Source organism: Perognathus longimembris, chromosome 10 (genome assembly GCF_023159225.1).
Source record: "Perognathus longimembris pacificus isolate PPM17 chromosome 10, ASM2315922v1, whole genome shotgun sequence".
In the NCBI taxonomy this organism is placed as follows: Eukaryota; Metazoa; Chordata; class Mammalia; order Rodentia; family Heteromyidae; genus Perognathus; species Perognathus longimembris.
Window position 1 is genome coordinate 69,147,686 of NC_063170.1, and position 24,262 is coordinate 69,171,947.

At 48.7% G+C, this 24,262-nt stretch overlaps 2 protein-coding genes across 2 annotated transcripts in view; one reads left to right on the forward strand and one right to left on the reverse strand.

Annotated features, from left to right (window-relative positions):
- Syn2 (synapsin II) overlaps positions 1-24,262 on the forward strand; it is a 110,364-nt gene that overhangs the window by 77,556 nt on the left and 8,546 nt on the right. The window contains exons 6-10 of the mRNA XM_048356288.1: positions 9,076-9,138; positions 9,518-9,660; positions 14,368-14,442; positions 14,833-14,935; positions 15,547-15,696. Coding sequence (XP_048212245.1) covers positions 9,076-9,138; positions 9,518-9,660; positions 14,368-14,442; positions 14,833-14,935; positions 15,547-15,696 — 534 coding nt within the window. The remainder of the gene's footprint in view (positions 1-9,075; positions 9,139-9,517; positions 9,661-14,367; positions 14,443-14,832; positions 14,936-15,546; positions 15,697-24,262) is intronic.
- Timp4 (TIMP metallopeptidase inhibitor 4) lies at positions 601-6,903 on the reverse strand. The gene is made up of 5 exons (XM_048356289.1): positions 6,426-6,903; positions 4,972-5,069; positions 4,408-4,522; positions 2,980-3,104; positions 601-2,117 (listed from the first exon to the last, which is right to left on the reverse strand). The coding sequence occupies exons 1-5, from the start codon at positions 6,565-6,567 to the stop codon at positions 1,920-1,922; spliced, it is 678 nt and encodes a 225-aa protein (XP_048212246.1). The 5' UTR covers positions 6,568-6,903; the 3' UTR covers positions 601-1,919.

The following is a 24,262-nucleotide window of genomic DNA, read 5'->3' on the forward strand; positions in this document are numbered from 1 at the left end:
CTTTAGGTTTAACTCCAGCCTTGTCATGTGCCATTGTACAAGTGACATTCCTTTGCTGGGTGCCAGTTTCCCAAGCAGTCAGGTGAACGCAACTATCCTTAACCTAGGATATCTAATATGGTATGCACAAAACTTAAGTGAAATTCTCTCAAGTACAAACCTTCTAGAAATATATAGCACACCTGAGATATAAAGTGTTCCTCCTGTTGTTTCTCTCCAGACTTCTACTCCCTTGTCTAACCTCCTCACCAGGATACAGCTAGGATAACGCTATGCTTAAGTCCTCGAAGGAGATCAGGAGACACAGAGATGGGATGGTTGTTGTTAAGGAGACCATTGCTAATGTGCTTCTTCCAGAGCAACCTGGAGCTCATGTTCTGATTTTCCAATTCCTACACTTTCTGCCCAAGGCTGGTGAGATCCTGCTTACCCCCCCAGGGGAAGCTCCCTGCCAAAGCCTGCCAAGCGTTGTGCTCTGCGACAGAGCTCATGTTTGTTCCCCCTCTGTTTTTAGCATTTTTGTGAATCCGGAGCCTTCTTCTGGTACCTTGTACATGTTCCTGCTGAATAGATGGCAACTTAGAAAGAAAGAAAGAAGGACGGGAGGGAGGGAGGGAGGGAGGGAGGGAGGGAGGGAGGGAGGGAGGGAGGAAGGTCTCTCCATTATATTTGCCTGAATTTCCGCAGGAAGAGGCTTTGGGAATTTAAATCTTTGTCCTTTACAAATCATGGTGTCAATACCATGGTTTTCCAACTAGGGTAAGCCAGGAAGGCATGCAGAGGCTGAGCAGCCCTCAGATCCCTGTAGCTGGAGCTCTCAGACAGCCCAAGACACAGCAGTGAGGAGATGGAACTGAAAGGGGGAGGGTCTCTACTCTGCAGGATTAGAGCTGGCCTTCTTCTCCTCTAATGCTTGCAGACCTGACCACTGAAAAAAATAGCCACAAGTACAAGGTGTATTTCTCCTCTAGCATCTTTCCCCAGAGGGTCATTGTGTTGTTTCTTTCTTGTCTTCTATCCTCAAGAGAAGAGGTATCCAGAGCAGATGCATGAGGGATGTCAACTCTATAAGACAAAAGCTTTTTTCAGTTTGAAAAATATGATGAGATAGAAATTAAGACATTAGTAACCTAAGAGGCAGCAGAGAAACCATGTGGACCTCATTTGAGGGCACTAGAGATATTTAACCTGAAGGGAAAAAGTCTATCCTTAGTAAGTCTACTTTTGTTCAAAGAAGTATGCTAACTGGGCTAGGCCTGCCAGATGTAGTGTGGCATTGCAGCATAGGGAGGGAGGTTAGACTATCTGAATCCCCTTAGCCACTCTACCAAGCAGATATGTAGTATGTAGTATGTAATATGTACTAGAGTATTAAGATGAGTTGAAACAATAGTTGTAAAGGACGCACAGTCATAGTATATTGTTCATTTCATTTCTGCCAATCAAACCATTCATGATACGGCAACATGCCTCTGCTAGTATACATCACAAGGCTGCTCCATCTCACAGGTGTCTTAGGCTCCATTTCCACCTTATTATGTCAGTTAAGAAAAAGAAAATCACATTTTCCTGAAGAGAAAAGAGAATAGTCCTGGCTTTGGAAGGTAAACTAAGCCAGAATCAAAGTTGGAGTAATAAGTAGAAGATAGACTAGTGGGACTTGGGCTACAGAGGAGAAGGTCGGAGGACGTGTCAGAAAAGCAAGCTACCTTCCTCAGCCCCCAGGTTGTGGGCTGGAGGCTTAGGCACAAGCTGCAACCTGGTCCATTCCCGCCATGATGCTGGTCCGGCTGTCTACTTGTCACTTTCTGTTGGGTAGCAGCAACAGAGCAGGTGGTGATGATCAGAGCTCCAGAGGGGAAAAGAGGATGGTTTTGGTTGTCAGGATTTTGAAGGGCCGAGGCAGTCACTATTTCCTACTAGGGCTGGATGATGTCAACAAGCTCCTTCCTGAGGTGCAGGTGGCTCCGGTACCAAGTGCAGGTGCCATCGACATGTTTCATGCAGATGTAATGCTGGGCCTGGTACCCATAGAGCTTCCGTTCTAACAGCCAGTCTGTCCAGAGGCACTCATTGGGGGCGGAGATGGTGCAGGGCACTGAATAGCAGGTGGTGATCTAGTCATGACAGCACATCGTCAGAGTGAGTAGAATGAACTTCATTTTTCACTGGTGCCTCTCAGACTCCCATGTGTCCTCATAGCCCTTATCGACTGCCCTTGTGGTATGAACCTGTTTCTAGTCCCCAAACTGACCTCCGAATTCTCCTTCCCCATACTCCCTATGAGTAGTACTGCCTGTAGTCATCTCTGGAATCAGCCCTGTGTGGCCCTGTACCACTGACATTGAGCAAGTAACTTTTCTTCCCAGAGCATTATTTTATCTTAAATGGAAAGAATAATTCTTCACAAATGTCTTGTAGAGACTAAGTTAAAATTCTACAATAGATTGACTGTTACAGAGCCTGGCAAAGTGTAGTCTTTGTCTCCCTCTCCCTTTGTTCATTTTTTCTTGTGGGTTGTTGTTATTGTTGTTGTTAGGATTAATGCATTATGTTTGTATAAGTCAGAATTGCGTTGTTGTTGTTGTGGTTGTTGTTTGAGTCAAGGTCTTACTGTGTAGCCCAGACTGGCCTTAAACTTGTGATTCTCCTGCCTCAGCCTCCTCAACGATGGGGTTACAGGTGTGCTCCACCAAGCCCAACTTAGACTCTGTTTAAATGATGGCTATGTTAGTGTCACCTCTGTCTGTCTTACTTGATGGCTGCTTTCCTAGCTAAAAGAGAAGCATTTTTAAGATTGGGGACTGTAGAGGTTGTTGCTTTCCCACTCCAGTGCCCATGTCGCGTGTCAAATGTAGCATAGTAAGTCACACTTACAAATTTATATGAGTGAAGGCATACATGAAGGGCGAGGTTACAAGGCTCAAGACCTCCCCCCACCCCGCCCCCTCAAAGACCTTAGAAATGACATTCTCTTACTTGGCAGCCACAGTTCAGAAGATAGTGATGATTCAGACTTTCCCTCTGCACCAAGGACAGGTCCTCCCAGGGCTCAATGTAGTTGCACAGATGGATGAAGACCTTTCCATCACCCAGGACCTGGCCTTTGTGGGAAGACAGAAGAGAGCTTATTCTTAGAGCCCAAGTCTTTAAAAAGCCCAGAACTGCAGCCACTTTATTGCCTTTGCATTGTTTGAATTTTGCTTTTGTGCTGGGTATTGAACCTGGGCCTCATTCATGCTAAGCACATATTCTGCCACTTAGTACACTCTAGCCCCCCAGTGCCTTTTCAGTGGCAGTGAGAAATGGGGCTCAATGAAGGGACAGGAAAACCAGTGACTTCTGTAGCAAGGAGACCAGCACGTTATGTTTGTAAAAGGTAAAATTGTGGGATCCTTTTCTTTTAGTATGGTGAAGAGAAAGTGGGATTAAAATCACACTAGAGGGTCAGGGATGTTGCTCAGTTGTAGAGTGTTTGCCTAGGAAGCATGAGGCCTCACTTTGATACCCAGCACTGCAAAAGGAGGGAGGGGAGGGAGGGAGGGAGAAAGAGAGAGAGGGAGAGAGAGAGACTAACTCTGAATGGACCCCCTTCCCTTATATATTATTTCTAGCAGTGTTACCTTAAAGAGGTAGAGCCTAGAGGATAGGCATAATAACATTGTTGTCAAGATTAAATATGAGAATGTCTATAGAGTTCCCAGTACTGCTGTAGGCTAAAAGGTGTTCGGTAAAGAATAGGTTCTCTTCTCTTCTTCAGTCTTTCCCAGTATCTAACCTATCCATTTCCTGTCCTATGGGTGCTTACCTTGGCGAATCTTTCCCCATAGGAAAGTTCCCTTGCTTTAGCAATCAAGCTCCTTCCAACCTTTGCCTGCCTGCCTTTCCTCTCTCCCTCCCTTCCTTTGCAGCCCCCCAAGTGCCTCTTTTCCCTGAATTCCAGCATCATGTAGGGTTACACTCATTCATTTACAGAGTAGAACTCTTGTGTGTCTCTTGAACTGTTTAATCCTAACAATTCAGTATGAAAGAGGCTTGCCTGGGCCCAAGTTCATGGAGAGCCATGGTAGGCACAGGCCCCCGTTAGTGCTTGTGCAAAGGCAGAGTCGTGAACACCTAAGGGGAAGCTTCAGAGAGCAGATTTTGGCTTACGTGCCAAAAATCCTACACCAACTAAAACTGTTTCCTGTTGAAACTAGCCACCCTAGACTTATTCTTAATATAACGACTCAGTGGCCAAGATCACTGTAACAAACTCATAAATTAAAAGGAGCTTACTAGTTTATCACAGTCACAGCTGTGTCTTAAGTCGAAGAAAAAAATGCCACTGGACTCAACCCACTGCTCAAAGAAGGCCCTGGCTTCCGTGTCACTAACTTTCTCAGGCAATTCCTGCCTGAAACTTACCGGTCAGCAGATACTGCTTTTGGCTGTTGGCTTCTAGTCTCACCCCACAGAGTGAGGAGTCAAACGGTGTGTAGATATATTGAACATCCTTGACTTTCTCAAACCCTTTAAACATCTGAAAGGCAATTACAAAAAGAAATACCAGGTCCGTGAGGAGAAATATATATTAACAGACAAAAGTTTCTCATTTCTTGGTCTGAAAAATGAAGCAATGTGCTAGTTGGTATACAGACGGTATGCAGATGGCTCTACCAAGTTGTATCTGTCTTTAAAAAAATTTCCAAACCTTGACTGATTCCATCGAAAGAGGCGGTCCCTAGTGACCTTGTGTATAAACAGCTGTCAGACCACGTGGACACCAAGGTGTACCCTGTCCTGTCCTGCCCCATCATTTGGATTCTATGGGCCTGTCCCCATCATCTCCTCTAGTTCCGCTTGAGCATTCCTGAGGACCACTGAGCTGCAGTGCCTGTCCCTTACAGCCCCACCACCCCTCTTAGAGAACAGCCTCTCCTTGTGCCAGCCCCTGAGGGTCATTGCCCTGACCTGACCCCCCCCATGTACCTTTATCTGTTTGATCTCATACCGCATCATCTTTTCAGGGTCAGCAGGGTCTGCACTGGCAGGAACTACCTTCTCACTGGAGATTTTGGCCCGAATCACTGCATGGGAAGAGAAAAGAGGGAACTTTCAGCACTGTGGGAGTGATACACCTGAGCTGAGGATGATGAGGGAGTTCTTGTTTGAGGCATTATTGGTTGTGAGCAGTGTGATGGATGTGAGAGTGGGAGCTAGAAACGCCTGCTCTGCGGTCATTCCAGGTTCCAAACCCCTCAGGGTGGTTAGATCCTCAACCTCAGTGCTTTCTTGGCCATTTTAACCCGTGAGTTTGGAAAGATCTGGTTCTCCATCACCAGTCAGGAGGATAGGAGACAGGAGTAGAAGGCGCGAGGACCATGTGTTGATGTAGCTCCAAGGGTCAGAGTTCACCCAGTGTGTTAATATGTTTATTGAGTTAATAAATATTCTGATCCCACCACTGGGGCATTAGTCAAAAGTTGGAGTCTTGGGCTGGGAATATGGCCCAGTGGTAGAGCGCTCGCCTCGCATATATGAAGCCCTGGGTTTGATTCCGCAGCACCACATATACAGAAAAAAATAAAACAAAGCCACAAGTGGTGCTGTGGCTCAAGTGGTAGAGTGCTAGCCTTGAGCAGAAAGAAGCCAGGGACAGTGCTCAGGTCCTGAGTCCAAGCCCCAGGACTGGAAACAAAACAAAACAAAAACACAACTAGAATTCATTACTTCCATTTTTTTGCATGGGGAACAGGAAATATTTCTCCTTTTTTTCATTTTTCCCATTATACTAAAATCCTTGCTAAAACATAAAAACTACTTAGGAAAGGTCTTTTCTGTGTCTGGCTTTATGGTAACACAAGACCTCCCATGTGTGATTAAGACAGGGTTCCCATCCTGCAGAACTCTTGGTCTAGAGGAGAACTTACATATAAGAATAACAGCACACAAGAAAATAAGGAGCAATAGCCCAGCACAGGAGGGGCACAGAGGTATTGGAGATGCTGTAGTGACATCAAGGAGTCGGGAAGCTTTCAGGGAAGTGGAGACCTTGGTTAGACATTGAAGGGTGAACGGTAGCTCACAAGGAATTTAACCATGAGAAGGCAGGGAAAGGAAAGCAAAAAGGTGTGTGTTGAGGTGTATGCTGGTTGGTAACCTCAGTTATAGGCCTGGACAGAGAGATGGTATTACAGTGCAGTCACACACACACACACACACACACGCACACGCACACACACCCTCCACAGGCACACAGACACACTAATTTAGTAGTTCGGAATAGTAACCGGACAGTCCCAGTGACATCGCATGCATCGATACGGCACAATTACAGCGTGGCAGAGGTGAGTCTTTATTTCCCTCGAGACTTCCAGTCCAGAGCCCTACACCAGCCCTCCCGCCGCCGCCCCTGTTGTGGGCCTCGTGGGCCTCAGACTCACCAAGTGCAGAGTGGCAGACGTGCTGCTGGGGGTGCGCGGGCGCACAGCTGCACGCGTCTCCCAGCCCGGGGGGCCGCAGCAGGGCCAGTAGCCGCAGCAGGAGCAGTGCCCAGCTTGGCACAGCCCAGGGGCTCCAGGGCATGACACTGCAGAGCCCCCAACTAAGCCTTGAGCAGTGTGGCAGTGGGTGGAAACGGCTCCTCCAGAAAGCCTGGCGGCCCTCTTCCCTGGCTTTATGAGGTGGCTCTGGGACCAGTCCCCCTCGGATGGGTTCCGCCCTCCTTTGGCTAGAGGCCCACCCACAGCTGCAGGGCCCAAGGCCCTCCTGACTGACAGACTACACTGAAGAGCAAAGCCTGGAGAGCCTGAGCAGCTAAGCCCTCGGGAAACAGAGGGCAGGTGCTAGGAGAAGGGATGGTGTCCAGGGCAGGAAGACAGAAAGAGCAATGAAGCCATGCGCGAGCAGAAAGATGGAGACACTGCCATTCCCACGGAAGGAGCGAGCGAGGAGAGGCACCGAGAGGGCGCGGCATGCCCAAGTCGGAGAGAGGCAGACAGAATTCTAACAGGCAAAGAGACAGTGACAGAGAAGGACGACTCCTCGCCGGGCTGCACGCTGGGAATGAGACAGGCCACTCAGGGCTTCTTTCAGCTGCAGGAAGTGTTTTCAATGCCCTATTTATGAGGCTCCAAAGCAACAGCAAACAGTTAGGGAATAGGACAGAGAAAGTTGGTGTGTGTGTGTGTGTGTATGTGTGTGTGGTGTGTGTGTGTGTGTGTGTGTTGTGTGTGTCTTGGCTCTGTCAGCTGGGGGGTGGGGAGGGAATGTCAGAGAAGCAGCCAGAGCTTTAGAAACACTTTTCTCACAGCCCAAGCCTTCACTGTGCAGATAGCTGAGGCAGTGCTCTCGGTGGGGGCTCCAAACACATGGGGACCTGTCGTCGAAGGCAGGCTTTGGACCTAAAGCCTTGTGACACTGGTTCTTAATTCCTGTCACTGCCTGCTGGAGACTATGTCATGGTGTAGAAGGCGAGCGAGATCAAAACCAAGAAGCTAGCCGGGCCCACCATTGGTTAACATGGCACACAGGGGTCCATAGAGACCTATAGCATTACTGCTGCAGGTGTCACAGGAGTGGACATTCTGATTCTACCACCAGATAGTTTTGTGAGCTTCATAACTTTTTCTTCATAAAACAAGGTTGAGCTACTTTGTTCCTTTCTCTTTCAAGCCCAGGGCCTCGAATGTGGCAGGCAAGTGGCCTCCCATCAGGTGTCATCCTCAGCTCTGAGGTACATAATTCCTAAAGCAAGTCTTTGCCGCAGCCTCTGTTGGCCTTGACCAGGAATGTTGAAGTCCTCAGATCAGATTCTCTCAAACATCTCGTTATGCCTAACTTCCATGAGAACCTGACTTTTCACCTAGTTTTCTTTAGAGGATGCCTTTCCTCGGGCAGTACTAGTGATGTTTGACAAACAAATTGGAAGAGAACTGAGTCAGGCTGAGAAAGATGATAGGGCCAAGTTGGTGTGCAGATTGGTTCTTTATACAGTGCTCCAAACCAAAGCAGGGTTGTTATTGAAGGCATTCGGTTCTGTCTCACTTGAGAGACGGAGGCTGGGACTCGTTGATGTAAAGCAACTTGCAGAAAGTTTTTGACAGAGAAGCCTAGAAGCCAAGTGGCCCTGTGTGTGCTGTCTCCTCCACCACACTACTTCTTCCACCTACATTTTGTTACAGCTTGGAACCCAGACTGTAAAGGGTAATTCTGCCTTTAGATTTTATTGTTCCTCTCTCTTGAGCTACCATATAAAGGGTTTACTTTAATGATGTCTTTCCAAGGATAAGTATACTGAGTTCTTAAACCATTTCTCCTCCACAAACCCCACACCAGATGGAAGTAGGCCTTGGTATACTAAGCTACTAAGCTGTGCTTTGCAGTGAGTTTCAGAGGCTGGTAAGCAGAGAAGAGTGTAAATGAGGGAGAGGACAGCCCAGCTCAGCACAGGAAAGCTGGAGATGAAGGGGTACATTAAGATGGTAAAGATAGATCCACAAAAATTCAGGCTGATTGGGGTACACTTTACATTCAGTAAAATTTACCCTTTCAAAGATAGTATTTTTTTTAATGTCTTTAGTGGTAGTTTAGTCCTGCCCAGGGTTTGTATAATGCAGAAGAGATGGAAGCTGCGAGGGATAGAGAGTACCAAATGCAAGAATAGAATCTTCAGAGCTGGTCCTATAACATGCTGTGACCTTGGGCAGGTCACTGTCATTCTGTGGGCTCAGTTTTTTAGTTTATAAGGAAGTAGGTTGGACTTGTTCTCTAAAGAATGCTCAAAGTGGGCTGGGAATATGGCCTAGTGGTACAGTGCTTGCCTCGTATACATGAAGCCCTGGGTTCGATTTCCCCAGCACCACATCTATAGAAAAGGCCAGAAGTGGTGCTGTGGCTCAAGTGGCAGAGTGCTAGCCTTGAGCAAAAAGTAGCCAGGGACAGTGCTCAGGTCCTGAGTTCAAGGCCCAGGACTGGCAAAACAAAACAAAACAAACAAAGAATGCTCAAGGTTGTTCTTGAGAAAATTATTTGTAGGCTTCCCTAGAGACAGGCACATTCTGACCAGTTCCTTCTTTCCTTCTCTGCTTTCAGCTGACACTGCCCACGTTCCCTGTGGTGGTGAAGATTGGCCATGCTCACTCAGGCATGGGCAAGGTAAGGCAGGAGGCCCTTCAGCTCTGGGTTTGTGCGGAGAAGGGCATTTTCCAGAAAGCCCGAAGTGGACTGCTCTTTTCTCTGTGTTCCTGAATGATTTCTTGAGATGCAGTCTTGCCCTTTGGGAGAGAGGAGTGCTGCCCAGTCACACCTCTTTCAACAAGCAGAGGACAAGCCATCTGGCCCATCCCTTGGGTCCTTGCTGCAGGTCTGGCTGCTGCAGCCTAGGAAGGGAGGCTAGAGAGAAGGGGCCTTCTTGGGAGATGTTTATGCCGGAGTTGGAAGCATGGTGATTGGTTTGAAGGCTCCAAGCCCCTTGTGACTTCTCAGTGTCTGTATGTGTCACTCTTTCTCCCTCTCTGCCTTACTCCACCATTAGGTCAAAGTGGAAAACCACTATGACTTCCAGGACATTGCTAGTGTAGTGGCCCTCACCCAGACGTATGCTACAGCAGAGCCGTTCATCGATGCCAAGTACGACATCCGGGTCCAGAAGATTGGCAACAACTACAAGGCTTACATGTGAGTAGGAATAGGAAGGCATCTTCATTTCGTCTCCACTTAATCTCCTCTGGCCCATAAGAGAAACCAGAGAGAGAGGAAGCCACCTAAGTTAGGGATTCTTTATATAAGTCACCCGTGAACTCAGATGAGAAATACAATGAATACTCCTTTTCACTGGCCTCCAGTTGTGACTAGAAACTCCAGCTGCAGACTGCAGTAGTGGGAGTGTGTAGGACTTTGTCACTAAAGGTGATCATAGAACTTCTTGTGTCATTCACGTGACAGTTGTAACATGTACCTCTAGATCTCATTCCTCTGATCAGTACTTTAAAACCATGGTAGTTTTTAGTTCTGCTACTACATCTTCTTATTTGCAGAAGTGTATATTTTACTCATCACCTATTTATTTGTTTAATATTTTTAATAACTCTAGTTAGGTACCTTTGTCATCCTATGTACTTTACTTAATATATTTATACCTTATTTATTTTGTACTTGGAAAAGGATTCCTATGCTTTACTAGACTGCTGAAGCACACACAAAAAAGTTAAACTCCTAATTCAAGTAACTGACCTGGAAATGCTACAGAATAGTGATTTTCCCACTTAACTCTTCCTTTTGGCAAAATGGAAAGCTACAGTTGCCCCCGTGAGATTTCGAGACTGCCAGTCTTCCATAATACACATAGGCATACAAATGGCTTAGAATTAATTTTTGAAAACATTAGCCTCCCATTTGGTAAAAAAAAAAGTTAAGATGGTATTTCCCTTACAAAGAGTCTTAATGGGTAAGTTTGACCTTTGCCACGTATCAAGGGTTCGCAGCCTTCCAGTCCCTTCCTCACCTGCTTTCATCGCTCTGCCTTGGCCCTTCTCGTCACTGTCTATACCCGTTAACTGGTAGAGGTAGTGAGATGCTCTTTTCCCTCCCCCCACCCCCCAGCTCAGACCTCTGAGAGAGAGAGAGAGTGAGAGAGAGAGAGAGAGAGAGAGAGGTGAGGCACGGGGCCAGGGTTTTATTGTGATTCGGGTTGCGCTGTGTGTACGTGCATACGTGTATGAATGCACACTGTTGTGCTGGTGCTGGGAATGGAATACAGGACTTCATACATGCTAAACAGACACTCTAACACTGGAACACCCCCAACCAAGACTTTTGTTCTGACTTTGATTGATTGGATTTCTTCTTTCCCTCTTTCCTGGAATTCATTTCAATCAATACTATTTTATATGATCAGAGTTACAGAGGCATAATTACATCTTTGTGTTCCTCCCCTGAGAGTGTCCTCTCTCAGTCTCACTGTGTGTGAATGACTAGAGTTGTGTATAATTTATCATGTCTCAGTGTGTTTTAGATCTGGCTTCTGCATAGGAGAGAAAACATGCACTGTTTGTCTCTCTGAGCTTGGCTTACCTCACTTAACATGATTTGTTCTAGGTCCATTCATTTCCCTGCAAATGACACGATATTATTCTTTATAATGGCTGTGTAAAATTCCATTATGTGGTAGTACCACATTTCCCTTTTTTTTAAGTTTGTGATTTTTATATTCTAAGTCAGCCTGCTCCCAGAAAGGATTTTAAGTTTGCTTGTGTGTTGTGTGTGTGCACGCACATGCACATACATGGGTGCTGTGTGTGCACTGGTCCTCAGGCTTGAACCCAGGGCCTGGGCCCTATCCCTGAGCTTTTTTGCTCAAGGATAGCACTCTACCACTTGCCGCAGCTCTGCTTCCGGCTTCTTTGGTGGTTGATTGGAGGTAAGAGTCTCATGGCTCTGGGGCCGACTTTGAAACATAATCCTGAGTAGCTAGGATTACAGACATGAGCCACTGGCTCCTGGCTTAAGTTAGATCTTAACATGAACACAATGTAAGACAGAAGTTTGAACAAATATTCTATAAACTTGAATAGAAAAAAATACATATTTTCGGACACCTAAGCAAACAGATACCCTATCTTTTCATTTTGAATGCCCTAAATATGAAATTGATCATGGAAACAAGAATATTTTGATCCCTGCAAGAAGACCCCCAAAATGTAAAGGGTATGTAAAGTTTCCAAAGCAATATAAAATGATGCATCAGGAAGGAGAAATCCCAAACACTGGCTGAGGGAGGGGGAGGCCAGAGAAACTTTGGATAACACTTACTTGCTTTCTTGTAATAGGCCGTCAGGTATTTGGAAGAATGTGTAGGCCCCCTGGCTTCTCTCCCACCACCTCGCTTCTCCGGATTCTCGTCTTTATTCCTGCCCTCAGAAGTAGCTAAGATAAGCCTTGAGATTTACCCTGTACCCAGCTCTCCCACTAGAGATCCTGGGGCAGCAGTGCTTGGTGGAAAGAGGTCCTGGTTCCCTTGTCATCAGGCCAAACCAGGGACCTTCTGTGGCGATCACATGACCCGTAATTCTAGGAGCAGTTGAGCCCACCCTTGAGGGGCCGTGCATGTTTCCACTGCCCCCACGGCCTAGAGAGGGAACCTCTGTGGATTGTGCCCAGTGTTTCAGAGAAAGGTATGACATCTTTGGGAACTTAGCAAATTTCCAAGTGCCACACAGATATAAGTGTGTTATTATTTACTCAGAGATCTCTTAATTATTTTATCATCTTTAAGTACAAAGGAGATACCATCCAACAAAGCAATTTATAAGTACAATTAATAAATGTCATCCCTTTCATCTTTCTCTGCCAGCCCCCCTCCACCACCACCCCCCCCCCCCAGGCCTCCCTCTTCCTCCAACACTCAAAGCTTTTGAGATCCTGTGTATGAAGGCTTTGTGCTGTGGGCATGGAAGTGGGTGACTGACTGTCCTTGCTGTCAGCGGGAACACAATTGTAAACCACTAATGAATGAAAGACAGAGTATTTCTAGTAGGGTTTTTAATCTTTGTCTTTCCACTTAGGTTTTGCAAGCACTCCATCGATTGTTTTCCCTGAGTCTTAAAGTGGGTGTAGCACATCACACTGAAGGAATTAGGGATTGATGGATTATTTTGTTTTATTTCGTTGTATTTTTGTGGCAGTGCTGGGGTTTGGAGTCCTCTGCTTGCTGGATAGGCTTTTTACCACCAAGCTATGCTCCAGCCTTTACTGGCCTTTAGTTTTCAAAGTTGGCCATAATCCTCCCGTTTATGCTTCCCAAGTAGCTGGAATGATAGATGTGTATCACTGCACCCAGATTTTTTTGAGATATTGTTTTTACAAACATTTTGCCTAACTGGTCTCCTGAGATTCTCTTGATCTCTAGAGTCCTCCTGTTCTTTGTCTTTTGTGAAGCTGGGATTGTAGGTGTCAGCCACTTTATCTGACAGATTTCTGGATGTCAGCCACCTTATCCGGCAGATTTCTGGTTATCTGTTTTGACTAAATATACAATATTAGACAAGTCATGTCACCTTTCTAAGCCTTTGCTTTTAAAATAAAGGAAGAATTCCAGGTTTCTTACAGCAAGAGGTTTAAGTGAGGCTCTTGTGAGGAAATTTGTGAAAGAAGTCAGCACCTTGGAAAGAAGTCAGTACTGTCCACGTGTGAAGATGTTTGTCATCCATTGGTTGCCTTACTAGGTTGCCTTAGGCACCTGAAAAACTGTCCATATGGGTTTCTTAGTGTTTGAAATCAGGATCTCACTAGAGGATAGCCGAGCACTGGCATGAACACTCCCCAAATAGTGCTGAATGAGAGACGGCACATGGAGGACTTTTCTGTTCTCTAGGCTCTCCCCTCCGCCATGATTATATCTGGGCGAAGAATAATAATTTAAAAGTTACACCAGGCATGATGGCACATGCCTATAACCTTAGGATGTGGGAAGCTAAGTCTATACAGTAAGATCCTCCCTGTCTTAAAAAGACAGAAATGAACTACTTAGGCCTGTTCAGATGGGTCTTTCTGACTACGCAACGTGACCAACAGTCACCCATCCAGTTAAGATCAAATCCAGACCCAGGAACTTGGTCATCTGCATCTCATTGAGTCAAAGTCAAGCCACCTGTCACCACTGCTTGAGGAGAGGTGAGTGGCTTGAAGCTCTTGGCTCTGCTTGACTGATGAGGTCAGTGAGGTTAACTGGTTTACCAAGAGCCACACTGCTAATACCAAAGTGGCTCTTAACTGTTGACTGAATGAATGCATCTGCTAGTAAGAAACAGTTGGAGGTTTACAAGATGAGAAACCCTGTAGGAATTCGTAGGACAAATGGAACTCTGTTCATTCTTGTATTCTTTTTTCGTGTGTGTCAGTACTGGGACTTGAATTCAGAACCAGCGTGATCTCCCTTAACTTTTTCACTCCAGGCTGGCCCTACCACTTGAGCCACACCTCCATTTGCATCCTCTTAGCCAGCCCAGGTGCTGAGTGAGTAGACTTTTAGGAGCACATATTCCTTACATACCCCCGGTGAGTTATGTAATAGGAGACAAGTCTTAGTTTAAAGACTAAGGTCAAATAACTAAAATAGAAAGTAGAAGACTTCAAGTGGGGTATAGGCAAAAGTTCTAAAGGCCTTTCAGACAGTCAGAGCTCCTCTGCCTGAAAGATCAGCCAGACCTTTTTGCAGAGGAAGGCATCACAGGCGGGGGCTTGACAGAGACAGCCGGACGCTAGGCTATTTGTAGAAGGAACAGGTGGGTAACATAGCGGTGAACTAAAATTCTGGAAGGTTTCATGGCCTTTTTTTTTGAGGGTAGGGCTCATAGCCTGTCCTTTCTTTGTGGGGCCCTGTTGCAGGAGGACCTCCATCTCAGGGAACTGGAAGACCAACACTGGTTCTGCAATGCTGGAGCAGATCGCCATGTCAGACAGGTGAGTGAGGGGGGAGGAGCCGTAAAAAAACGAGGGAGCCTCCGAACAGACGGAACAAGTAAAACACAGTCCCAAGCATCCAGCTGACCTTACCCGGCAGGACTGGGTCCTGTACTAAAGATGAGGTAACGACGACGTACCAGAGGCTCCAAGAAAGGAGGCGGTAGATAGACATGCGTTAGATTATCCAGGGAAAGCCTCCTTGACGAGGTAAGAGCTGCTTTGGATTGGCAAGGTGGAGAAAACAGAGCGGAAAAGGAAGGCACCAGGCATGATAGAGGTAGAAAGGGAGGGAGGGGTAAGGATCAGGACAGGGAATAGGCGATCTCGCCTTCACTTAGGCTGACGCGAGCTCATGTCCCAGCCTCAGGATCCTTCCCATCCCTCTAGGTACAAATTATGGGTAGATACCTGCTCGGAGATGTTTGGTGGCCTAGACATCTGTGCTGTCAAAGCTGTCCACGGAAAGGATGGGAAAGACTACATTTTTGAGGTGAGTCTGACCCAAGGAATATCTCACTAAGAAGTAACACCCAAGCGCGGAGGCCAAACTTGGTGCAAACACTGTGTGGGCGCCCCTGTGGTACGTGGCATGTAACTTTTTGGATGGGTAGGGTTTCCCTCTCGGGTGGCCCTCCATTTTCTTCCATGCATGAGTGAGTTGGATAATGGAGTCTATGATCCTAGACATTTCTTAAGCAGAAACAAACAGTTGACCTTGATTTGAGAAACAGGAAAAATAAGGGGAGGGGGGCATACAGGAAGACATCCCAGGTCAGAAGCAAGGCAGGAATCTGGTCATTCGGTGAGCAGAGCAGATTTGAAAACAAAGGTTGTATCGATGAAAAGCCAGAGATGTGAAGGGCCCGCTCTTCACCAGATATATCAAGGGACTCCCTTAATGTCTCAGCCCCTCTGCAAACTTCCAGCCCAAGGCTGTGACCTCCCTGCACTCACTTGCTCCCTCTTCCCACTCCCTTTAGCCAGTCCTCTCCATCTTGCTGGGCTCTGGCCTGAGTGGAGGAAGATAGGAGGGGCCTGAGACAAAGGAACAGCAGGCCTCATGTCTCCAGACCCTTTCCTTAACTGGGCCTTGTCTTCCAGGTCATGGACTGTAGCATGCCACTGATTGGGGAACACCAGGTGGAAGACAGACAACTTATCACTGAACTGGTCATCAGCAAGATGAACCGGCTGCTGTCCAGGACTCCCGTCCTGTCTCCTCAGAGACCCCTAACCACCCAGCAGCCACAGGTAAGCAGCTATGCAGACACAGAATAGCCAAGCACCACCACTAGACATCAGTGGTTGCAGGATGGAGTGGAAGTCGGCTATAGGGTCTAAGGAGATTCTTCTTTTCTGTATCTTCCTTTCTTCCCCTCTGGAGGCCTGGTTATCTCCCACTGTGCTCACAGGGTCCTTCTCATTAGCCATCTAATGTCGGCTGTAGAACTGTGCAGAGATGCAGTCCTGGGTCTCCCTCCTGAACCTGACGTTTCCAGAGCCAGTGCCTCCTTGGACTTAGGATACTCTCGTTGTACACTGAGAGGTCTAGGAAGAGCTGGGCAGAGCTCTCACCAGCCACTTAATTCCATATTCATAAAGAAAGGAGCTTTAGGAGAAACTGCTGGACAGAGCTCTCACTAGCTGTTGGCTGCCATCTTTATAAAGAGAGAGGGCAGATCTGGGTCAGATCTCACTGGCTGTGTGAGGAGAAACTGCAGATATAGAAGAGGGGAAGGTGCCAAGTCCTTTACTTCTGGAGGAGAAGGACTAGGCAGAATTCACATTTGAAACCTGCTTTTCTTCCTGAAAAAGGGGAAGCGGTTGCCCTTTGCAATGGATTGGCTCAGGCCAATTACAACACAGCCACATGACTGCTGGAAAATCCACATGGAAGTTTCTGTGGAACGCTAGATCCTGGGGCTTTACCACGAGTCTAAGGAAGGAGGAGACCCTGACCTAAGAGTTGTGCGTCTCACAAAGGGAGGTTCCTCACTTTTCAAAGGAACCCCGAAACTCTTTTCTCCTGATGTATGTGTAATGAAGTGATAACAACTTGGGACAATGACTCTAAGAACTGAATCCTTACCTTCTCCCCGCCCCTTAAAATAGTTGTGTTTAAGGGACAGGTACATACTTGGTCAGAATTCCCTCAGAAATTCCTCCAGCCAGATGCTGGTTGTTGATGCCTGTAATCCTAGCTATATAAAGGCAGAGATCAAAAGAATCACAGGTCAAGGTCAGCCTGGGCAGAAAGTGAGTGAGACCCTGTCTCAGAAATAACCAGAACCCTGCCCCGCCTCTTCCCCACCACAGTCCCTATGTCACTCTTTATGCTTTGCCCTGGAGACTAAATATCTTAGCAGATATGAGCCACCACACCCAGCTTATTTGTTATGAGAGGGTCATACCAACTTTTTGTCTGGACTGGCCTGGACAGCAGTCAGCCTGATCTCTGCCTCACAAGTAGCTGAGTATCCTTTATTTTATAAATACTAAATCCTACATTTTAAATACTTTTTTTTTTTTTTTTGACCAGTCCTGGGCCTTGGACTCAGGGCCTGAGCACTGTCCCTGGCTTCTTCCCGCTCAAGGCTAGCACTCTGCCACTTGAGCCACAGCGCCCCTTCTGGCCATTTTCTGTATATGTGGTGCTGGGGAATCGAACCCAGGGCCTCATGTATATGAGGCAGGCACTCTTGCCACTAGGCCATACCCCCAGCCCATACATTTTAAATACTTTTAAGAGCAATGTGTGAAACGTCAAAGTCCAGGGAGGAAAGGTAGTGAGAAATACACTTCCCTAAAAATACCGAATTCTGCAGGAACCCCCTGTATCGAAGTCAGTCTGGCTTAAGGCTAAGCCTCTCTGTCCTCTGCCTCGTGTTCACGACACGGCAGGATTGCGTCGAAGCACACCACGCTGCCAGTCAGGATCCTCAGCTGCTGCTCCTCTCCGCTGAGACCTCTGGCGGCCTTGGACCAATCACCTCCCCGCTTTAGACCTGTTCCCTCGCCTACGGCACGGGAGTGAAGAAACACTCAATTTAGAACATTCATTAAGAACGTTTATTCTAGCTTCACTTTAATTCTAAGGCCATGGGATGCCCAGAGTTGGCGAAATGACAGTGTGAGGGCACAGCCCTCTGTGAGGGGGTTTTAGTGGCTCTGGGAGAACTTGGGGAGCTCACGTGAGCTAAGGAACAGTGACACCACTAGGCAGTATCATCTCGTGGGACCAGCGTCATCTGTGTGGTCTCTCATTGCTCTAAACACTGTCGGGCCTATGACTGAACATCAGTGGTGGCTGAAAGTAGTTTTCTTGCCTGCTGTCACTTACTTGTCAAAAAATGTGAACAGCAGCCGGGCGCCGGTGGCTCGCGCCTGTCATCCTAGCTACTCAGGAGGCTGAGATCTGAGGAGCCTGGTTCATAGCCAGCCTGGGCAGGAAAGTTTGTGAGACTCTTATCTCCAGTTAACCACCAGAAAACCAGAAGTGGTGCTGTGGCTCAAGTGGTAGAAGGCCAGCCTTGAGCTGTAAAGCTCAGGGACAGTGCTCAGGCCCAGAGTTTAAGCCCCACAACCGACCGAAAAAAAAAGTAAACAACACTAACAAAAGTGTTTTGTCTGCCTTTTGTTATTCCCATTATTTGTACCTTTGTTAGCACAAAGATAAAATGCTCTTCCTATCTCAGCAAACTGCTCTTACCACCTCTCTCTCTTCCCTTGGTTGGTTACAGTTAGACATTTGATGAAGGAGTTTCCATTTGGATTAAATGCCTTGATAGGTGGATCAGACATGCTCTGCCTCTTTGGAGTTGATCTTAGAGACCTGTGGAAATCTTGGCAGTGTGCACAGAAAAGGGATGTGAGCCGAGGAACATTTCCTGGGCCCCAGTCTGGATGTGGCGGGGACAGCTGAGCCCCCACAGGCTGTCACCAGCACACATGTCAAGTCCTCTTGCTGGCCTTCTTGTGTGGCTGTGGAAGCGCAGGTTCCCCAAGATGTGGGCTCCTCCCCAGAAGTCTAGACCGAGGCCAGGGCAGACTTGCAGACTGCAGACCAGACGCCGGCCTGCCTTTCTCTCTGTCCTTGCCTTCAGCCCTGCCTCTAGAGCTTTCATTTCATTTCATGGTTAGAGTAGGCTGCAAGTAGGGAGATCGAGGAGGGCAAGCAGAGGGCATGCATTGTTAGGAATCTACCAGGGGGTGGGGGCTGCTGGGAATGTGGCTTAGCGGTAGAGTGCTTGCCTAGCATGCGTGAAGCCCTGGGTTCGATTCCTCAGCACCACACAGAAAAAGGCAGAAGAGGTGCTGTGGCTCAGGTGGTAGAATGCTAGCCTTGAGCGGGAAGAAGCCAGGGACAGTGCTCAGGCCCTGAATCCAAGCCCCAGGACTGGCAAAAAAAAAAAAAAAAGAAAAGAAAAGAAAAGAAAGAAATCTACCTTGGGGTAGATTAATTAGATAGCTGCTGTTCACAGTCCCAACAAGTAGGTACAGGCATGTAAGAGGCATCGGCCATTATCGCTGGAAGCAAGGAGGTGAGGGGCAAAGCTGATCTGTCTGAAGCTCCGCTTCAGCCTGGCCACACTCCCAGTCTCGGGGATGCCGAGGCAGCTGACCCTCTACCCAAGGACTCAGCTGTTTCAGGAGCACTCTCCTCAGAGTAGCAGTGACACCTGGTGGCCAGCGACGGCCACCACCTCCAGGCCTTTTCCCTGTATACTCTGCTCCCTCATCTCCAACCCAGCCACCAGCTCTTGGGTTTACCATCCAGGACCTGCTAGGAGTTCTGCCTCCCGGAGCTCTGGTAACATGCAGGCTGCCCCATCGTCTCCCAGGAAAAAGCCACAGAACCTCAGGTGGGCAAAGATTCCAGATCCTGCCCGTGGGGGTGGCATTCTCTTCCTCAACTCCATGTGGCTCCTATTTCATTTCTCATCACACTGGTCCCACTCCTTATATTTTCCTGTAAAAACTTAGACAAAAGGCCAAATGCTAGTGCAGGAATTTCAGGTGCTAATGGGTGAGGCGGGGCTGGGCCTAACTCCAGCGCCCCTCAGTTTATGCCTCCATTGCTCGCTTCCTGTTGGGCTTACGGGTTCCACCCATGGGGAATGGTTCATTAATACACAGCTGGTGCCAGGGCACAGCTGAGAGTCTTCTTTCCTGAACTGACAAGGCCACACCGGGAATGGCAAGGACAAAGCTCTGACCTGGAGTATGCTTGGAGGAAAGAAACCAAGAGGCCAGGCTGTAGGGCTGACCATGTGTGGTAAAAGTTAAAGGAGCTACGGTTGAATAACAGTTGTGTGGAGGAGGCCATGACTCAAGGTCTTCAGCTCTCTGATGCTGTCTCAGATTAGAACTGGCTCTAAAGGCAAATCTGCTGGAAGACATGGTTTGACCCTTTGTAAAGAATAAACTCACGGAGAGCAGCAACAGCTTTTCTGGGGAGTGGTGAGGGACTGTCAAGTTGTTGCTGATGTTCGAGCAGGGTTAGGACGAGCTTCTCATCAGGGAGAAAGTGCTGAGGAGGGGCTGTTGGATCAGACGGCTTTCCAGATCTTCAGATCTGGATGCTTTGCCCGTGGGCAGTGCAGCCACAGGACCTGGGAGAGGCAATGATGCACACAGAGCTGAAGGGTCCCAGCTGAGTGACCTGTCTAGCTTCTGGTGGACATTCTTTCGGTCTTTGTTCCCCGGCTCTCTTGGCTAAAAGGAGATCCACAACATTTCCACCCAGTTCTTTGCTCTGACCTCTTGAGCTCAAGGAGAACCAAGACTGAGGTGGGGATCTCTGAGCTCTGAGAAGTACAGCTTAGGGGTCTGTGTATGCAGGGAGGGGGTCACAACTGTCACTCAAATCCAGTGCACAGGAGAAGGTTCACTTGCGCCTAGAAGAGGTAAATTTAGGACAAATGCGAGGCCTTCCTTCTTCCCACAGCAGGACTGGCCTTAGAGCATTTGTTCCCCAGTGAGTGTAAGCTGAGAATGTGAAGGGATTTGAGGCAGATTCAGATAAAGTCACTAGTGACCAGATCCCTTAACGGACTATTAAGAGGAACTGACTATTTTGGGACTGTCTTAACTTTCAGGGACATCTTTAATCACTTGAGGCTGACATTCTGACCTAGGGTGACCTGACCCTCAGTGCCCCCGTGGGACTCGTGGACTGCCCAGTGGGACATTTCTAGCGTCCTTAGCTTGTGGGAGGCCCGCAGTCCAGGAGATGAACCCCATCAGAAACGCAGCCGCTCTCCCTCAGGAAGGAAGGAGGAGCAGCTCATTTGTGGACCCCCTTGTAGCCTTTTATAACCTTCCAGAGGAAGGAAGGTGGGCATTGGCAACCGCAGGGCGAGCTCGGAAAGGTTCCAAGGTGCTGAAAACATGCTGTCCCCTTTGCTCTACAACCTCCTGACCACATTCCTTCCCGCTGCTTCATTCTCCCTGGGGTCCGAGGCCGGAGAAGCAAGGCCTGGGGGAGCTGATCAGAATAGCTCTGCGGCGTGTCCAGCAAGGACTTGGCCTGGCCCTTTCCTGGGGCCAAGCCCTGGGACCCTTTCTCAATTTCCTGTCTCAGATATGCTGAGCAAGCACAGGCCTCTCTCTTTGGTGGGGCAGCTGGTCTCAAGCCAGCAACTCTCAAGAGTTGAGTCACTCACTGTCTTTCCTTCCTCAGCTTTCCATCCTGTTGGGACCTCAGATAGGAGCTCCTCTCTCCTGATTTGTCTGCAGAACGCCACAGGATGGCAAGTTACAGATGTCTTTGGCAAAACCCCTCACACCCTCGTGCCAGGCCAGCAGTTTCCTTTCCTGTCACCTCGGGAGCTAATGTTTACCCCTTCTGAACTGGCTTTTCTACATCTGCAGGGACCTTGCTGGAACTTGACATGCAAGGACGTGGTGCAGAGCCCAGCTCAGAATCCCCCTCGTGCGCTCCAGCTGCCGCACGCCAGATAACGAGAAGCCACACAGTAGTGCCCCCTCTGTGGGCACAGGTGCTTCCAACATGGCAGCTCCATTCCTTTGGAGTGATACTTACTCCTATGTCGATAAAGTGGTGGTACGTGCTTACATCACTACTTGGCCTAGCACTTTTACGTTTACAAAGCACGTTTGTTATTTGTTTTATTTTTTTGCCAGTCCTGGGGCTTGAACTCAGAGCCTGAGCACTGTCCCTGGCCTTTTTTTTTTTTTTTTTTGCTCAAGGCCAGCACTCTACCACTTGAGCTACAGCGCCCTTTCTGGCTTTTTCTATATATGTGATGCTGAGGAATTGAACCCAGGGCTTCATGTATACGAGGCAAGCACTCTACCACTAGGCCATATTCCCAGCCCACAAAGCACGTTCGTTACTTTAAGCTTCACAATCCTGTGTGAGGTGGAGTGAGCTAATAATGCCATCTTTGTTCACGTATCAGCCAGTAGAATGTAGACGACTTGCCCGAAGTCACAGAGCTGCTGAGGAGGAGACCAGGACCTTCTAGTGCTCTACATTGGGCGTTTCTGCAGCATGGCATGACCTAGGCTCATTTACTTCCACCAGAGTACAGAGGAGTAAAGAACTGTGTGTGTGTGTGTGTGTGTGTGTGTGTGTGTGTGTGTGTGTGTGTGTGTGTGTCCATCCCTGGGTGAGGAAAACCCTTGCTTTCTTCCTTGACAGTCAAGTCTGGGCCTGTCAACATGGTACCAGCCTCCCCCATGGGAGGCTTATCTGTCCTGTTGCCTAGGACCGGCTCCTCTATCCAGTCACTAAAACCCTAGGGGTGCAGCAGGACCCCAGTCCAGTCACCTCCTGGGGAGGGGGGGAGAAGCAGCATGCACTTCACCAAGCCCCTTAAAACCTGTCCCTTCAGGATATCTCTGCGTGGGCCCAGAGCCCCGGGGTCTTGAAGAGCTCAAGACTGTACAGCTAGGGAGGGCTTATCTTATCTCCAGCATCAAGAGGACTGAAAAATGCACTAAAGAATTGATAGAAGCCTGGAGCCAGAAGAACCTGCACAAGTCATCTGCCTGTAACTCGCCCCTGACCAAAGTCTGTCCAGGTCTTGCCTAAACACCTCATGGTGGGAAGGTCACTTCTGCCACGGCCGCCTAGGCAGGGCTTAGAATTACACCGGGCCCATTTCAGTCCATTCAGCCCACAGGCACCACAGTTACCTCATTTACTCCTTATAGTGTGCCCATTCACAACCAACTGAGATTCAGAGATCAAGTAACCTGCCCAAAGCCACGTGAAGGAAGACGTGCTGGCTTCTCACCCTCCGGTCTCCAGAGGCTCATTTGACTCTGCCAGCATGCCTTCTTAAAAGACGTGCCCCAAATGGCCGCGGTGCTTGCCCGCCAGTCCATCAGGTGGAAAGGAGAGGAGCCTGTGCGTCCTTGCCACACTGCAGCACGCCTCCAGCCCCATGGGTCTGGGCGGCCACACACAGACACCCCCTGAGCCTCAGTCATCCTGTAAGTGCAGGGCTGTTTGCAGGATTTTTTTTTTCCCTTAGGCTCCTGGGAGGCTGTTTTCATTTCTGTTGTGTGTGACTGGTCACATGGAGATTTCACATTCTTACCTGTTTGAGTCAACCCAGCTTCCTGCGGGAAACGGCTGCTCGGTCTGACCACGAGTCCCTGCCTTGGGCTGGCGATAGGCCAGACTTCGGCGGTGACGCCAGAGTGACCAGACTTCTGTGGAACTCCACTTCCCAGGAGGCTTCTGACCACACGGGAATAGAGCTTCAGTCCCGAGTAGACGGGGCTGCGGGCTGAGCGAGGGCCTCGGCCTGGCACGGGCAGCCCTCGGGGACCTCCCGCCGCCTCGCCGGGCCTCTGAGAAGTATTTCGTTCCGCAGCCTCGATGGAGCTGGGGACAGGAGGAGTTTCTTAGGCGCCAGCAAGGGTGGCCAAGGCACATTCCCAGGCTCAGCCTCAAGGGTGGCCCCTGGGAGCTCTTCCCCAGAAGCTTTGGGAAGAGCATTTGGAGGTCATCCCGCCCTTGAGTAGCTCCCGTGTATAGTTCTGTGGCTGAGGAGAGCCAGGGCTAGCCGGCGTGGCATGATCTCCCTTGTCCCGTGGGGCCCAAGGGAGGGGACCAGCCAGAGCCAAACTGGTGGGGCCAGGCCGGACCTCTGCTGCCCTACACCTGGGTACCCATCTCAGGCAAGGAGAGGCCAATGGCACAGGCCGCCTAGACTAGAGAATCAGCAACAGTACCACCAGGGCTGGAAAGAGCAGGTGTGTTTAGGACTTAGGAGAGCGGGCTAGACGGGCTGATTGCAGCCATGCTGAAGTAACGGGTTGCTGGAAAAATATTATCCACCTCATAAAGGCCCTTGTAAGGCGTAAGGGAGATACTGCATAAAAGGCCCCGTGTGACCAGGCACACAAAAGGCACAATAAATGTTAGCCCCAAATTACTTAGAGAGGTAATTGGTACAACTCGGGAAAGTGTTCAGGAGGATTACAGGTAGCCATGGAAAAGATGAGCTGGAGAGAGAAGAGCTGTAGGAATTGGGAGACTATTCTAGTCTGAACAAGCATTAATACAGACCTAGCCAGAGCTGGTGGACAGAAGGTGTGAAGAGCCGGGGAGCCGCGGGGGCTGACTGAATGCAGGGGTCTCCAGCCTGTTGGTTGGGCTCAGACCAAGTCTTTTTGGTCTGCTGTGAATGCGGGGTGGGGTGGGGGGGAGGGTCGGGGGGCAGGTGTTGGTGTTCTTGCTGTGATTTGTGAGCAGTTGGCGGCCACAAGCAAGAGCGATCACTGCCTGATGTAACGGAACTAAGACGGTTCACGGGCCTCCCTGCCAGTTACCCAGAAG

Coding starts and splice junctions, on each gene's coding strand:
- Timp4 (XM_048356289.1), bottom strand. CDS start 6,567: ATGCCCTGGAGCCCCTGGGCTGTGCCAAGCTGGGCACTGCTCCTGCTG. Junction 5,070..6,425: donor CGTCTGCCACTCTGCACTTG/GTGAGTCTGAGG, acceptor CTTCCCATGCAG/TGATTCGGGCCAAAATCTCC. Junction 4,523..4,971: donor ATGAGATCAAACAGATAAAG/GTACATGGGGGG, acceptor ATTGCCTTTCAG/ATGTTTAAAGGGTTTGAGAA.